The following is a 16505-nucleotide window of genomic DNA, read 5'->3' as shown; positions in this document are numbered from 1 at the left end:
TTCAAAACATTGAACATGTTATTGTTTGGATAGAATAGTTAAAATGACTTAAAAGATAAATCTGGTTTTAAAACACATGAGACAGGTTCTCACGTTTTTCTATTACTTATAGTTTGTTGGGATAAAAAGTGGTAAATATTTATCATAGTTTTACATTAGGAAAGTGGCAAAATCCATCAAAATGAAACTAAAAGTTGAAGTTTACAGGAAGTAGAGTTCTAAAAGAGAAATCACTGTCATCAATGAACAACACAGTTTAAAAGATAATTTAACAAAATAAAGGTATTATCAGATATCAGATTTATGTGTTCAATTATTCTTATATCAAAGTATTAAGGACTGATTTCAATTACTGAAAAGATATAAGAAAAAAAAACCTTAAAAAATAATTAAATGCAATTAGTCAAATAAACTAATGTGAAGTGGGCCACCTCAATGCATTTAGTTCCAGTATTTTAACATGTAGATATTTACATTTTGCTTTCAGTCTTTATCCTTTGACTCTATTGTAGTTCATCTCTTGCTAGTTTCTATTGCCTATTTTTCTTTCCACAATATATTTATCTTACTCTCCTCTTGAATCTATCTTAGTAAACTCTTAAATCATCTTTTTAGCATTATTTGTCTTAAGCTTCCTCTACTTTCCATATATAATCTTACTGCTTTGCATGGCTAGTTTTACTCTTCTACTACATCTTTTACACATCATTTCACTTTCCCGGCTTATACAATACTCGGGCAACAACCGTGAATTCATTGGTGTCAATATTTATTTACCCTTTATATCATCACAATAACTGTGTCCTGAATAAAGACAACACTGGATATAATTGCATTTTTATTCATTTTCAAACGTCTTGTTATGTACATATTTACAAGCTGGCAGTTTTCTCTGTGGAAGCGTGTAAAATGAACGGGGAGAGCAGGTAAAACTTGAGCCGTTAGTGAGCTGCAACAAAAACCAAAGCAAAATGCGGACGATACAAAAAACTAGTGACGCGCTGCACGTGGCAACAGAGTATGAGATGAGAAGAGGTTAAAGGTCATGCGAGGGAAGCGAGAGGAGGAGGGAAAACATATTCATAAATGTGAACCAGAGGGGAGTGGTCAGGTGGGACAGAGGATGGAGCTACAGGAGAGATGAAGCACAGAATACTGAAAAAACACTTGAGCATTCAGAAAAATACTTTACAAACTACAACAACAACAGAAAATCCTGGGAGTAAACTTTTGACACATGAGCCATTTGACATCGTTTGTAAAGGTGAAGAGCCACAAGCCAAAACAACTGTTAAAACCATGATGACAGCATTAGGTCTGTGGAAGGACACGTATTAGACTTTTAACTGTCAAACTGTATCATGTCTTTTCTGTTTGTCCAGATACATGTTTAGCCGCCACTACTTTTGTTTTGACTAAGCCTAGTTTGAACAAATGATGCGTTACTTTTACTAGAACAGATAATCTTACATTTTCTAATTCATTTCTACATGTTGGAAAGCAAAAGTGTGGGACACAAAAGGGAAATGCATCAGGACAAACAGAAAATGAACTATTAAAAGTTGTGTCATACAAGAAATGATTAAAGAGTAAATTTAACATTCATTATAAAGCTTTCCTCGTGTTTGTTTCTGTTGCTTTGGACTGGAGTGGCTCACGAGTGGCTCACAGTTGGCTCGCCGCGGCGTTGTCTGGACCGCGGCGTTTGGCTCTTTCTGGCTCACGGCTTCACGGCCGCAGCAGCGTGAGCCCTGGTGACAGAGTGAGGAGGAGGAGGAGGTGAGAGGAAGAGGGTGAATACAGGAGAGAAAACGGGGTCAGTCGGGTGTCACATAATTACAATGGTGATTTGACAGTGGATCTCATTGAACAGGTTATGACAGTATCAGTTTAGCAGTCTTCTCTACTAGTAAAAAGAATACATTTTGTGTCAATTTAGGAATAAAAAAAAACTAAAAATACAAATGATAATTTTGGAGGTGTAGGTCAGAACAATCACCTGCTCTACAAAGCTGAATATCAACTCTATCACAAATACTTTAAATACTTTGAGCAAAAGCTGTTACAAAAGATTTTTTTATAAAGATCACTAAATACTTTGTATCCGTTGCAGGTTAGATGTGACCCAATTGTCCCAAGAATCTACATTCAATTCATTTACGGTGGAAAAGTACATGTTAAACTACCATTTCATATGTCAAAATGTGAAATTAAAAGATCAGTAGTGACTAGAATGTAAAATTAATAAATCAATTCCATATTCATGATCCTTTGGCTGTTGGAGAAACAGCGGTGTTCCTCCTGGTGCAGTGGAGGCTTCATCTTACCAGAGAGTTGACCGGGCGCTGCATACAAACCACATGAGGATCCCATCTTCAGAACTAAACTCTTGGGAGCTGGTGTCGTCACATTTAGCCAAGTGCTTGACACAATTCGACCATTTCTGCTGCAGAAGGATTCACACGCCGGTTATCAGCTTCGAAGACGTGTGCTGGATTCAGACTACCTGAGGAAGAGGTTAATCCAAGGCATTCTGCTTCAGCGGAGCATTAGCTGCACCACGAGGTCGTCTTCTATACCATTTGTCCATTCTTTTAAGCTCAGTCCTTTCACTTCTCCTGGTTTGAAGTAGAACAATTACGACATGGAACCAGCATGAATACAAACCAACCGATCTTCATCAGGTGAAAGACGCTTGAATTAAGTGATTATCGGACAGTCTTTTATCAACCAACTTGAAGATGGCAGATTTTGAGATTGCATTCCCTTTAAAGGAGGCTTGGATCTTCACGTGTTGAAGCTGTTGACTTGAGGAAGGAAAAACATAACAGAACACTGTTAGCTTGGCATCTACTGGTGGTTAAGTGAACAGGACACGCAAGCCTCTCTGACACTGACTGGGGAGTGGTTACCTAAACTGTCAACTGAAGTTTGAGGGGAAATTAAATGATGAATGTGCATGTGTAGACTTTGTATCAGCTTGGACCTGATGGTTCTAGTGTGAGAACAGTATGTACAAGAGCAGGGGCGAGCTCGGGTGTCAGCTGGTCTACAGATCTGAAGTGCAGTGCATTTAATACTAAGAGTCCATAAACTAAACCTGGCTCATGAGGCAGCCAGAATGGCTGAGCTAGATTTGCAGTCTATCTTTTGTGGGTCATAGGCAGTGAGGGCAACACCTAGGCCATTAAGGAACGCCATACAGGAGTCTAAAGAATCAAAGCCTAAAGAGGACTGAACATTCTCGACAGCCAAATCGGGCCTAAACCTGAAAGAGAAGAGGAAACACAGGTCAGTGGACAAACTTCTGGTGTTTAAGAACCTTTGAGGACACGACTTACGTTTTGACCATGGCCTGAAGAGCGACCTTTCTTTCCCTCTCAACAAACTTGTCAATTAGGTATGAAGCCATGCGAGGCGCTTGACGATAAAGTTTAAAGAATCGATGATAGTTGCCCAAGGCCCAGGCGGCGCGGAGGGACAGAGCATGTGCCACACACACGTCGGCCTTGAGCGCCGGAGTCAAGTACACCAGCTCCGTGATGAGGTCTGACAACGCAAGAGCTCAGTTATTCTATTGATGCATTAAAAAACATATGCAGTTTTCCGTCAACCTACCCCCAGAATTTTTGGTGAATATATAATATATCAATCTATATGCTGTAAACTCTCCAACATTTTCAGATGGATTATGCTTATACAAAGCTTTCAGCTGCGTTTGACACTGGTTGAACTCTTCATGGTCACCCTAAAACAAAAATGTTATTAATTTTTTTATATATATATATATATATATATATATATATATATATATATATATATATATATATATATATATATATATATATATATATATATATATATATATATATATATATATATATATATATATATATATATATATATATATATATATATATATATATATATATATAGTCAGTCAAATAAAAAGAATTGCTCACCTTTTCCAGAGCAATGCGAGCATGACACTCGTACACTTCCACGCTGAAGTCGGTACGAACTCCTTGCACCTGTAGAAAATTAAGTAAACTTGAGTTAAAAAAAAAAATAAAAAAAAAAAAAAACCTCCTCAGAGAAAACCCTGTGGCCAAACTCACGGTGAGGTCCTGTCGAATGGACTTCAACTGTTCACACACATACGTGTAGTCGTGTTTGTTTTTCCAATGGGCTTTAACAATCTCAAGAGACTTTTTCAGCACCTGGATTACACAGAAGGTTAGTGCCCAAGTAACAGTCTCATAATGAACACATGACACACTTTTAGATCCAAACCTGAACGGGGCGGACAGTGGAGGGGTCAGGGGCACACGTGAGTCTTAAATAGATCTTTGTGAGGTCCTGGCATGTTCCTACGATGGGGCAGTCTTCCCAGTTGAGGCTCTCTTGTGTGCCGTCGGGCAGTTCCAGAGAGTTAATGGAAAGCACCAGCGGTTCAGAGCGGAGCTGCTTGTGGAAACGCGCGGCTCGACTCTGCTTCTTGGCCTCACGGTTTGGGTCATGGAAGTCAAGGCCGGCATTGCCTCCTTTCCTTTTCTTAGGAATAGGGGAATTTGTATCTTCCATATTTCTGTAAAAATATTTGTAAATGATTGTTTAATATTCTACTGAAAACTGATCTGTATTTTTAATTCTCTAAAGATGGTACCTTCTGCCCCTGTTGGCCTTGCCCCCTCGTCCTCGCCCCCGTTCTCTGTTGTTGCCCCGGCCACGAGGTCCTTTCTGGCCTCTCCTTGACAGCTGTGGACGCAGGTCACTGGACATGCCACTGTCCGACTGCGACCCTGAGTCACTGTAAACGTAAAATAATGTAACAGACAATGTAAGGCCACAATCTACACATGTATGAAGGTTTAAGATATTACCTTCTCCTGTGCCTTTGGTTGTTGCGATCCCGATGGCGACCATGAGAGGGTGATGGTGAGCGGGAGGAGGAATGAGAGGAACTAGACGAAGGACTTCTCTGGGTGAAGATATTTCTATAATTTCCCAATCTGTGTCCTCTTCCTCTGGAGGTTGCTCCTGTGCTCCCGCCGCGACCAACAGAGCTCTCCAGCTTCCTCGGACCCTCCCAGCGAGATTTAGCTTTGAGACTAGAATACAAGAAGGTGCACACTATAGTCGCACAAACCAAAAGATGATTCAAATAGAGGTGAATTAAACTTACTCAGGCAAAGGCTCTCTGGTCCAGTCTACAGTGTATGCAGAACCATCCTTTAGTCGGTCCTGTAAAATCTCTTTCAACCCTTTTTCAGTTCGATCTTTGTCTTCCTCAGTCTCACAGGCAGTAAAACATCGCTGCACATACTCCTTCATGGCCTGTGGCCAGTCCTGTGGTCTGCAGAAAAAACAAGTTCAAATCATTATTCACTAGACTGTGCATAGACTGTACATAGACTGTGTGAGGGAGACTCACTGAGGCTGTGGAGCTCCAGGCGCTGCACTGGCAGCAGCAGGTGAAGAAGGGTTTTCTCCTTGAGCCTGATCACCAGAGCCAAAGCCCTGATTGCCTGGATATGGTCTTTTAGAAATATTGAATTTAAGGCCAGCAGTCCCTGGGGCTTCTGTAACAATGATTTTATAGTTGAGCTGAAATAATACACACAAAAATGTAGCATAATGAAAACTGTTTACGTTTCATGCGGTGCCACAGTTGCTGTCCTTGTTTCTGGTTCTTTTGTTTATTAGACTCTCCTCTTCCAGCGCCGGGGCCGTACTGGCCCTGCAGCTGCTGTGCTCCAGGTGCCTGATACTTGTTCTGAGCCTGAAAGCTCTGACCATAACCAGGACGTCGCTGTGAATGATTGTAACCCTGCATCTGGCTGGAGTCTGAAGGTTGATATGACATGGAGTTGGGTGGATTGTAGGCGTTCTGTGAAGGGGATGGGGGGTACTGGGAGTTAGGTGAGGGAGGAATGGAAGGGGGAGGAGGGGTTTTTTCAGAGGAGCTGGGGCTTTGGGGCGGTTGGGGGGTTGAGGGGGGAGGAGGCTGGGTCTGAGAAGAGAAACTGGCCGACTGATCTTCAATTCCAGGAACTGGAGGAGGCTGTTAAAACAAACAAATGCAAATATTATTTAAATCACCAGACATTAAATTTATTTTTTTAAATATTTTTAATTAATTTAATTCATTAATTAATACCTGTCCATTTGTAGCAGGGGATCCTGGGAAATGCCCCTGGGGAACATTATATTGATTTGGAGGATATGCTCCACCGTACTAAAAACAACACATTATTTATTTTTTCATTTTCTCTGTTTTATTAATATTTGAATAAAGAAGAGACACTTACTGGTGCCATAGGGTAGTAGTAATTATAAGGGTACGTGTACCCAGGATACTGCTGCTGCTGCTGATTCTGCTGGTACCACTGATAGTACTGTTGCTGCTGCTGCTGAAGAGGGTCCGTTGCTCCTGGTTGAAACTGACCAGCCTGAAATGGTTAAAATTATACATTTTAAACTTGGTAATAAACATCTGAATTGAAGGCTCCACTTTGATTTCAGTAGCTTGTTTACTTCCAGGAGTGACTTCTACCTCTTGCATGCACAGCCATTTTTATCTAACGTTTTATTTAAATGCATTAATACCTCTGTGGTCCTGTTGGCTTGTGTGGTCTTGGTCACAGTCTGACTTTTGTTAATGGAGGCTAAAGCTTGTCTTGCTTTCTCCCATTCTGGATTCTCATGGATCTGCCCTTCAGGAGCACCACTGTATGACCTGCACATACACAAGTCAAAGTCTGAGATGATAAGAACAGGTCACGCGTGGACGTTGTTGTTCCAGCTTCCTGTAACGCAACATTCGGAGTCCTTTCCCCATGTTTTGTTTTAAATTGTCCATCGCTATGGCACCAGTCCTAATGTTGAACCCCATGTATAGTAAACCCGCAACACAAGATCAAACACTGGCTTTACGAATCAACACGTTTCAGGAAATGGATTCTGCTGGTAGTGACCTATAAAGCTAACTGAAATAGAAAGTTAATTTAAGCCATGTGTAAACACCGAAATACCAAAACCTGTTAAAATGTACATAGATCCTACTGTTTTATACTGTTTTTTCTATAAGAGAACAAACATACCAGTTTGCTGAGGGCGCTGTTTGTGTCGTGTTGGCCGCCATTTCGACACAATTTAGCATCGGGCTAAGCTATTCCGTGCTAGCTAGCAACGTTAGCTTCGGCGTTCTACTGACGCTGCCTCGGACAGTAAACAAGTAAAGTTCAAAGACAAAGATGGGCGTTAACGGAAATATACACAATATTGACCTGTGTATACGGTAGTTCGCGTTTCTAATGATATTTTCCTACGGTACAGACGAAAAGTAAGACATTTTAAGAGGCGTAATTCTCGGTAGGTGTCCGGTGACAGTCAGCTTCTTCGTCTGACCTGGGCGAGATACAAAATGGTAGATGAGGCAACAAACGGAGCAACGAACATTTTTGCTCCGAGTAGTGTCTGCCAGGCGCACACACACCAGTCATACATGTGTTCACTGGTTGTGTGCATTTTTTAAAGATACAAGGGAAAAAAAAGAGAGTACAAGATAATATTAGTACAATAATTAGTGTACTTATAAGAAGACTGGTTTTCAAAGGTAACCAAACAATGAGCCTGAAAGACAAGAAAATTTATAAAAATTGACCCAGCTAACAATGTAAACAATGTTGGTTTTCATGGGTTTCAACTTCCGGTTCTGTGTTAAATTTTGAGAACTTCTACCCTCTAACCCTTTTTATTTTTTCAAATTATATAAGTTTTATTTCTTATCATTATGATACCCATACAAATCCAGAAGGGCCAGTGTTTCCAATTCATAGAAGAGGCTGCGATGTCCAAATACAAAATATACTTTATACTTAAGCGTTGTCATCAACACATATAAGTAACTATATTTAATCAGAAACTGGTGCTTTCTTGATGATAAACCAAAAATGGATAGTTTGTGCCACAGTACAAATCTGTGGAAATCACTGTGGGCTATTTAGGCTCGAGCCTCAGCCTATTGATCATGCAACACTGCCGATAGCTGTTTGGTACCCCCAAACGTTTTTGGCACCCCGTACCAAACAGTTTGGTACCCCATCGACCAACTGTGTTGCAAGCCCTATGCCCTGCTGAGGCTTGGGCCTAAATAAAGCGTAGCCGGAGCGATGACAGAAACATAAACAACACACTTTTCTGAACTCCTCCTTGGGCAAATCAAAATTGTTATGATACGTTTTACAGCGTATGCATGGTGCAGCTGCAAATTTGACTGATTGTGTTTAATTGTGCTGGTGATGCACAGTAGTGGCCATGTCCAATGGCTCTCGTCTGTTTAGTTTTTTGTGACAAAGCTCAAATACACCACCAAGCCCAAATAAGAAAAGGACTCGCCATCTCAACTAAATGGCAATACCGGAGAAGCCCGGTGGCCCATGCAGGCCGTTGGTGGCTTTAAATACACTTTTTCTTTAAAAGTGCACTTTTTTCTTCTGCTATTTCAGTTCTACTTTTACCTCCTTAACATACTCAAAAACTCGAAAAAAATTGCCCAAAATTGTATGTGCCAATTTTTGGTGCGTTATAAAATGGTGCGACTCCACCACCTACAAGTCAAAATACATGCACCTATGGGAGGAATCCCAAAATAAAGCAGTCTATTCCAAGATGGCACCGCTGATGGCTGCCACAGTTTTCCGTGCTGTTTTGTCTGTTTTTGTTCATAAATTGTGTGTCAGCATGCTCTTATCCATCAGGACCACAACTCCTTTGGGTCTAGTTTTTTTAGCATCTGCTGCAGAATTAGCCCTTCTCTTGGCTAAAAGCAGCTCCCTCAACAAGAAGGCCCAGCAAAGGATGTACTTCCTCTGCTGAGGAAAGCCAAGCTGTCAGCGGAGATGATGGTGCAGTTCTACACGGCCATCATGGAGCCCATCCTCACCTCTTCCATCACGTGTGGTACGCTGGAGCCACAGCCAGGGACAAACAGAGACTACAGCGCATTGTGCGCTCTGCTGAGAAAGTGATCGACTTCCATCTCTGCAGGACCTGTACAACTCCAGGGCTCTGGGACGAGCCGGTGGGATCACAGCCGACCCTTCTCACCCTGGACAAGGACTATATGAGCCACTCCCGTCAGGCAGGAGGCCACTCCCCTCAGGCAGGAGGCCACTCCCGTCAGGCAGGAGGCCACTCCCCTCAGGCAGGAGGCCACTCCCCTCAGGCAGGAAGCTACGGTCCATTCGGGCCAGAACCTCCTGTCACAAGTACAGTTTTTTTTCCCTCTGCTGTTGGACTCATGAACACTTCTTAAACACTTGTCACTTAACTACAATTTAATCACTCACTGCACTGTTCACCCTCTGCACTACATCTGTAAATGCAACAGTAAATTTTGTTTACATAACATAGTAAGCCTAATTTTATTTTTTATCCTATAGCAGATTTAAATTGTGTTTCTTTTTGATTTTATTAAGGTTGTTTTACCATTGTTTTATGTTGCACCGTATCACCAAAGCAAGTTCCTGTTTGTGAATTCTGTTCATTAGCAAGGACAATAACCCTTTCCTGATTCTGATTCATAGAGACATGAAATTCGGTACATGCATTCCTCTTGTGAGGACAAAAAAATATACTACTGTGGCCACTCCCCCAGACTAACCGTATAGCCTTCATCCGTCTGCGCCGCAACTCTCTGGCTGAAGATACCTGCAAGACAAGAGTTCGCATGTCCTCCAGAAACTCCTGGCAGCGTGCTGTACTTGAGAGCCACGGGGAGTGATTGGGCAAGCCCGGCGAGATGGTGAACGCACGTACGCTTTAAAAAAAAAATCAAATCACATCCAGATTACTCGTCAAATGTCCTCTCACTGAGCTATACCAAAAACACTAACTTTTTAAAAAACGATTTGACCAGAAAGATCAGTAAACCTAGTCAGTGTCCAACCCTGATTGGTCGGTGAAGACCCTTGTGAGACACACGCCGTTACACACAAAAGCAGAAAAGACAATTGAAGCAGACTTTTCACGACAAGTAAACCAAATCAACTGAAGTCAACTCGTGAATGTTGTTGATGTGTGTGAATGAGGACTTGTTGATGTTGTTTTATGGCGGTTGGCATCCAAGTAGAGGACTTGTTGTTGTTGTTGTTGTTGTTGTTGTTGTTGTTGTTGTTGTTGTTGAGTTTTTTTTGGCGGTTGGCATCCAAGTAGAGGACTTGTTGTTGTTGTTTTATGGCAGTTGGCATCCAAGTAGAGGACTTGTTGTTGTTGTTTTATGGCAGTTGGCATCCAAGTAGAGGACTTGTTGTTGTTGTTTTATGGCAGTTGGCATCCACGTAGAGGACTTGTTGTTGTTGTTGTTGTTGTTTTATGGCGGTTGGCATCCACATAGGGGACTTGTTGTTGTTTTATGGCAGTTGGCATCCACATAGGGGACTTGTTGTTGTTGTTGTTGTTGTTGTTGTTTTATGGCTGTTGGCATCCAAGTGTTGCATTACCGCCAGATTTTATTCCTCAGACTTTTTCGTATCCTTCAGAAGTTCTTCTTCCATTACTTTGGTGTTTCAAAGCCCATGAGTTCAAAGCACGTTAGAACATCCTCTTGCGCCTCATCCTCGGCTCAGTCTCTAACACACCCCAACTCTATAAACGTTTACCCTGATGTTGTTGTTGTTGTTTTATGGTGGTTGGCATCCAATTGTTGCATTACCGCCAGACTTTATTCCTCAGACTTTTCGTAGTCCTCAAACTGTCGTAGTCCGTAGTCCATTGCTTTGGTGTTACAAAGCCCATGAGGTCATGATATGTCTTTGTGACTAGAATAGTTGTTGTTGTTTCAGAGACCGACCGGCTTTATTCCAGGGAGACTCTTCTTCATCTTCCTCTCCTTCTTTGACGTACAGCTTTATTCTTTAGGCTTCATTCTATAGGCTTTAATATTTCCACTGATGTCGCTGCTTGGTAGCCGTGCGTCTACGAGACTGGGCGAGGACAGGAGACCACCCCCACCCCCATCTCGTCACTCTGATCACTCTGACTCCCCAAAAGCAGACCCCCATCACTCCGACTCCCATTTAGCGCCTTTAGCCTGTTTTCTATATCTGCCCAATCAAGCTCCTTTGTTCCAAGGAATCTCCCTGCAGCTTTAGCAATGATCCTGATCCTTTCAGTTCTGCTTTGAGCCTGAGCAGCACAGTTTACAACATCCACCATAAAGAGTACAAAATCCTCTCTATCCACAACCAGGGTATTCTCATTAATTCTGGAACCTGCACACTTGGGACCTCCACTCTTGAAACCTTCACACTTCTTGGGAGCCACGCTGGCCTTTCTCATTTCGCCCTGGCTGGGAGCAGCGCTGGCTCCTCTCTCTGTATTTACTCTAAACTCGTTACTTGAAACTCTTGACTGCATCTGCATAGGATATACCTTGAGAGACCTTTATTCTATGCACCTCAGCAGCTCTTTTGCTAAACCTGCATCCCCTGTAGGCAGAGCTATGTTCTTCCCCACAGTTACAGCACTTCAGTTTTGCTCCCACGTCACACCTCCCATACTCGTGATCTCCTGCACATTTACCACACCTTTGCCTCCCTCTACAGACCGCTGCAATATGCCCAAAGCGCTGGCACTTAAAGCAACGCAGGGGCGGTGGAACATATGGCCTAACGTCATGGCACATGAACCCAATGAACACCTTACTAGGCAGGCACCTCCCTTCAAGTGTTACCATTACCGACAAGCTGTCACATCTTACCCCAGACCGGGTCACCTTCAAGCGTCCACCACCGTAGCTCCAGTCAAATTCTCCTTAACTTCATCCACAGACGTTGCTGTAGGGACACCTACGATAACTCCTCTGACCGTGTTTGTTGTTGTTGTTGTTGTTGTTGTTTTATGGCGGTTGGCATCCGAGTGTTGCATTACCGCCAGACTTTATTCCTCAGACGTTTCGTAGTCCTCAGACTCTGTCGTAGTCCGTAAAAGTACTCCTCCCATTGCTTTGGCGTTACAAAGCCCATGAGGTCATGATGTGTTTTTGTGACTAGAATAGTTGTTGTGTCAGAGACCAACCGGCTTTATTCCAGGGAGACTCTTCTTCACCTTCCTCGCCCTCTTTGACGGTCGGTGCTTTGGGAAGTACAAAGCCCATGAGCTCCACACTTGGAACCCATTCATATGACATATATACTTGTACCACTGTGTTTATGTGTCATTGTTTTCAAAGCCCATGGGATCAAAGCGGAAAGAATGAACTCGGCTCCACTCCAGGGAGACTCCTCCCCACCCTCCTCGCCCTCCTTGACGTTCGGCGCCCCGGAAGCACAAAGCCCATGAGATCATGGGACGTCTTTGTTGTTTTACAAAGCCCATGAGGTCATGGGACGTCTTTGTCGTTTTATCCCTTAGAAGTCCTTCTTCCATCACTTTGGCGTTTCTAGGCCCATGAAGTCCAAGCGCGTTAGAACATCCTCTTGCTCCTCATCCTCGGCTTAGTCTCCAACACCCCCCACCTCTATAAACGTTTACCCAGCCCTGTGCTACATAAGTAAGCAACCACAGCCTGACACAAACCCTGTGACTGGATCGCCAGAACGTTCCGCAGATTGAACTCCCGCCCATTATTCCGAAACCACAAGGCCAACCCGGCCCTTTCCCTATCATAAGCCTCACAGCAAATCAGCACATGCTCGACAGTCTCTGGCACCCGACAGTGACCACACAGACCGGTCGGATGTTTGCCTATCCTACTTAGTGACCAATTGAGTCCAGTATGGCCAATCCTCATGCGGGCGAAGGCCCTTTCCTCCCACGCGTTCCTGCCCATAGACCCGCAAGGACCCGCACTACCCTGTATGTGATAGAGATGCCGTCCAGTAACACAGTGGCTCCAAAATTCCTGCCAAAGGCCGACCACATGACTCTTGATAACAGGCTTGATTTCAGATTTGCTTAACTCAACCGCCACATCAATTGATGGCCGCCGAAGGGAACGTTTAGCCAGTGCATCAGCCATTTCGTTACCATCCACCCCCACATGCGCAGGGACCCAAATGAAGGAAACCCTCACATCCTTCCTGGACAGGGAGAGCATCAGACAGAAGATGCCATTCAACACATCCTGTCTGCAATCCGATTTCCCAGATTTAATGCTTTGCAATGCAGAAAGGCTGTCAGAGGCCACCACAATGCCGCAACACTGCAAAGCAGATTCCGCCCATTCCAACGCCAACCGTATCGCTATAAGTTCCGACGTGAAAACAGAAAGGCGATCTGTCAACCTCTTCTTGACCGCTAGCCCCAGGTCAGGCACAAAATAAGCGGCGCCAGTACGCCCACTCTCAGGATCCCTAGACCCGTCGGTATAAATAAACACATCACCTGAGTGCTTATCGATGAGCGCTTGAACGGCAAACTGCGGTGCCCTCCCAGCGACTCCTCTAAGCTTGCCATGCAAGCTAACATCAACAGGAGCCGGGACAAACTTCCACGGAGCTATAGCAGACAAAGCCACCGACGGGCTCACACGCAGATCACCAACCCCCGCAAGCCGCGTCTTCGCATTTCCTACCTGGCTGAAAATCATACCGCCAGCCTCACTCTGCCCCCCATCAACCCTGAGAAAGTCCCTCACCGGGTGAGAGCTCGTATGACCTTGCACATTCACCCAGTAAGCCAACAGAAGTTCTAGCCTCCGGAGCCGTAACGGCAATTCCCCCAACTCAACCTGCAGCGCCGAGACAGGGGAGGTCCTAAAAGCCCTACAGCAGATGCGCAAGGCCTGGGCTTGCTCCACATCAAGCTTCTTTAAGTTAGTCTCAGCCGCAGACATGTAGGCTATACAGCCATAATCAATAGCCGCCCTCATGACGGCCCGATAAATACCCAGGAGCGACCTTCTGCTGGCCCCCCAGTCCTGGCCGGATAGACAACGAAGCAAGTTATTCACCCTTTTGCATTTACCACTGACCTCATCAATGTGCCGACGCCAACTAAGCCTCTCGTCAAAGGTGACCCCCAAGAACCTCACCTCCCTGACCTGTTCGAGCACCTGCCCATGCAGTCGAAGGGAGACGTCCCTATGTCCATTGAAGAAACAGATCACTTGAGACTTCCGTACGGACAGTTTAAACCCCCACTTCAGGGTCCACTGCTCCACCTGCTGTATTGCCCTTTGCAGTTTCGCCTCGTAAAACCGGAGATTCCTCCCTCTCACCCATAGAGCGCCATCGTCAGCATAAAGGCTCCTCCCAACAGACCCATCCACGTCGTCAAAGATGTCCTTAATCATAACATTGAACAAGATAGGGCTACACACACTCCCCTGCGGGATCCCATTCTCCACCCCATAGACCCCAGAGTAAGCAGCGCCCACTCTGGTTTGGATACGCCGGCCAGACAGAAAGCTCCGGACCCAGTTAAACAGTTTACCCTTCACACCACACTTCCGCAGCTTAATGAGGAGCCCATCCTTCCAAACCATATCGTACGCCTTCTCCACATCAAAGAGCACCGCAATAACCTTTTCTTTCTGAGCCCTGGCCAGCTGGATATCAGATTCCAAACACAACACGGAATCCATGGTGTTCCTGCCCCTACGGAAACCACTCTGGTGCGCGGGAAGCAAACCCTGACTCTCCAAGAAGTAATCCAACCGCTCGGTAACCATGCGCTCCATCGTTTTCCCGAGCTGCGACGTCAAGGCAATCGGCCTATAACTTGAAGGGTCAGACGCTGGCCTACCCGGCTTCAGAACCGGCACCACCGTAGACTGTTTCCACGCAGATGGAACACAACCTGAATCCCAAACACGGTTGAAAAGACCCAGGACTAGCCCAAGCGTGTCATCAGTCAAATGAGAGAGCATGTCATAGCACACCTCATCTTTACCCGGGGCTGTCTGTTTCGCCTTAGAAAGTGCTCTCCTTAGCTCAAACAAACTAAACGGAAGGTCAAGGTCATCTTGAGTCGAAGGCTGGTGCCCAATCAGCTCAGAATTCTGGGCCAAAGTACTCTCCCTGTAGTGCCTTTCCGCAGGTGAGAGATTGTCAGAGCTGTGCACCGACACAAAGGTGCTGGCCAACAGTTCAGCTTTGTCAACGTCGCTGACTGCTTCAACACCATTCAGTATTAGGACCGGGGTCCCACGACGGCGCTCAACCCCATGCATCCGCTTAATCATCCCCCAAACATCCCCGAGACGCGTTTCTCTCCCAATTTTGGAACAATACCGCCTCCAATAGGCACTCTTGGCCGTTCTCACAGTTTTCCGCACAACAGCGCGGGCCCTCTTGTAGTCAATGAGGGCACCCTCAGTGTGGGCAACCCTTAGCCGGCGAAACGCCGCATTTCTCGCCCTAACAGCATGACCACATGCTTCAGTCCACCACGGCACCCGCTTCCTATGTCCACTACCACCACTCTTAGGAATCGTGCCTACCGCTGACTGCGTGATGAGCGAGACAATTGCACTATTGAGATCATCCACCTGAGTCAATCCTCCTTCCTGCAGAACCCTAGAACCATCATCAGCTTTCCTCAGGAAAGCCCCCCAGTTCGCCCTTGCCAACTGCCACCTCTGGATCCTCGTCCCCCTGACCACACAGCTCCCAAAGCCAATCACGGTGCGGACTAGATAGTGATCGCTACCAAAAGAAAGATTACCAAGAACCTCCCAACTACAAACACCAGCTAACTCCTTGGACACAAGTGTAAGATCTATTGCACTTTCCGCACCGGTCCCCATATCATAGCGGGTCCCACCCCCATCATTCAGACAAACCAACTCCCTTTGATTGATAAAACCCTCTACCACCTGCCCATACCTATCGGTACCACTACCGCCCCACAAAGCGCTATGCGCATTAAAATCCCCACACCACACGGCCTTTCCCCGAACATCCTTACCGATACTATGTAAGGACTCTAGCGTTAACTCACCACACGGATTATAAAGGTTAACCACAGTAACAGCTTCACCACCCAGCCAGACCCTCACCGCCAGGGCCTCCGGCGCTTTACTCACACTGACAACAACGTAATTTAGGTCATCTCGGACAAACACAGCCACACCTCCGCCTCTACCCTGCTCCCTATCATTCCTAACACACACATACCCTTGTATCCCAAAACCCCACCTAGGTCGTAACCAAGTCTCCTGCACGCACATAACGTGAGGCTTGTTCAACAAGGTAGAGACAAAATGCTTAAATTCCTGGCCATTAGCACGAAGACTACGCGCATTCCATTGCAAGACAACCACCGCCATTATGAGCCCCCGGAACCTGACGGCGCATCGGGAGCCCCCCCACTCCCACTGCCAGAATGGGGCAGGGCGCCCTCCCGCAGCGCATCCTCTATCTCCGTCCACTCGGGGCCCCCAGCTCCAAAGTACTTCCCTGCAGCCTTAGCGATGATCTTAGTCTTTTCGGATCTCTTCTTGGTTTGCCCAGTACAGTTAATCACTTCCACTATAAAGAGGAAGAAATCTTTCCTCT

At 45.2% G+C, this 16505-nt stretch overlaps 1 protein-coding gene across 1 annotated transcript; it reads right to left on the bottom strand.

The window, feature by feature from the left end:
• Positions 1 to 825: 825 nt before the first annotated feature.
• Positions 826 to 7431, bottom strand: leng8 (leukocyte receptor cluster (LRC) member 8). Its single transcript, XM_072461446.1, has 15 exons — positions 7104 to 7431; positions 6610 to 6739; positions 6312 to 6452; positions 6161 to 6238; positions 5653 to 6064; positions 5435 to 5582; positions 5186 to 5356; positions 4884 to 5111; positions 4667 to 4810; positions 4294 to 4588; positions 4119 to 4220; positions 3963 to 4031; positions 3619 to 3748; positions 3342 to 3549; positions 826 to 3268 (listed from the first exon to the last, which is right to left on the bottom strand). Exons 1-15 carry the CDS (start codon positions 7160 to 7162, stop codon positions 3106 to 3108), a joined length of 2478 nt encoding a protein of 825 aa, XP_072317547.1. The 5' UTR covers positions 7163 to 7431; the 3' UTR covers positions 826 to 3105.
• Between the last annotated feature and the right edge of the window lie 9074 nt (positions 7432 to 16505).

This window comes from Eucyclogobius newberryi, unplaced genomic scaffold, assembly GCF_026437365.1.
Source record: "Eucyclogobius newberryi isolate DKJ021-1_F unplaced genomic scaffold, fEucNew1.0.hap1 SCAF_3, whole genome shotgun sequence".
NCBI classification, from domain to species: Eukaryota; Metazoa; Chordata; class Actinopteri; order Gobiiformes; family Gobiidae; genus Eucyclogobius; species Eucyclogobius newberryi.
The sequence above is the reverse complement of the archived record's forward strand: the minus strand, read 5'-3'. Positions and strand labels throughout refer to the sequence as shown.

Bases quoted from the DNA above. Each gene is read 5' to 3' on its own strand.
- leng8 (XM_072461446.1), bottom strand. From the start codon at position 7,162: ATGCTAAATTGTGTCGAAATGGCGGCCAACACGACACAAACAGCGCCC. The intron at 5,583-5,652 runs GTAAACAGTTTT...TCATTGTTACAG, and splicing joins ACTGTGGCACCGCATGAAAC to AAGCCCCAGGGACTGCTGGC. The intron at 5,357-5,434 runs GTGAGTCTCCCT...TTTTTTCTGCAG, and splicing joins CCTGGAGCTCCACAGCCTCA to ACCACAGGACTGGCCACAGG.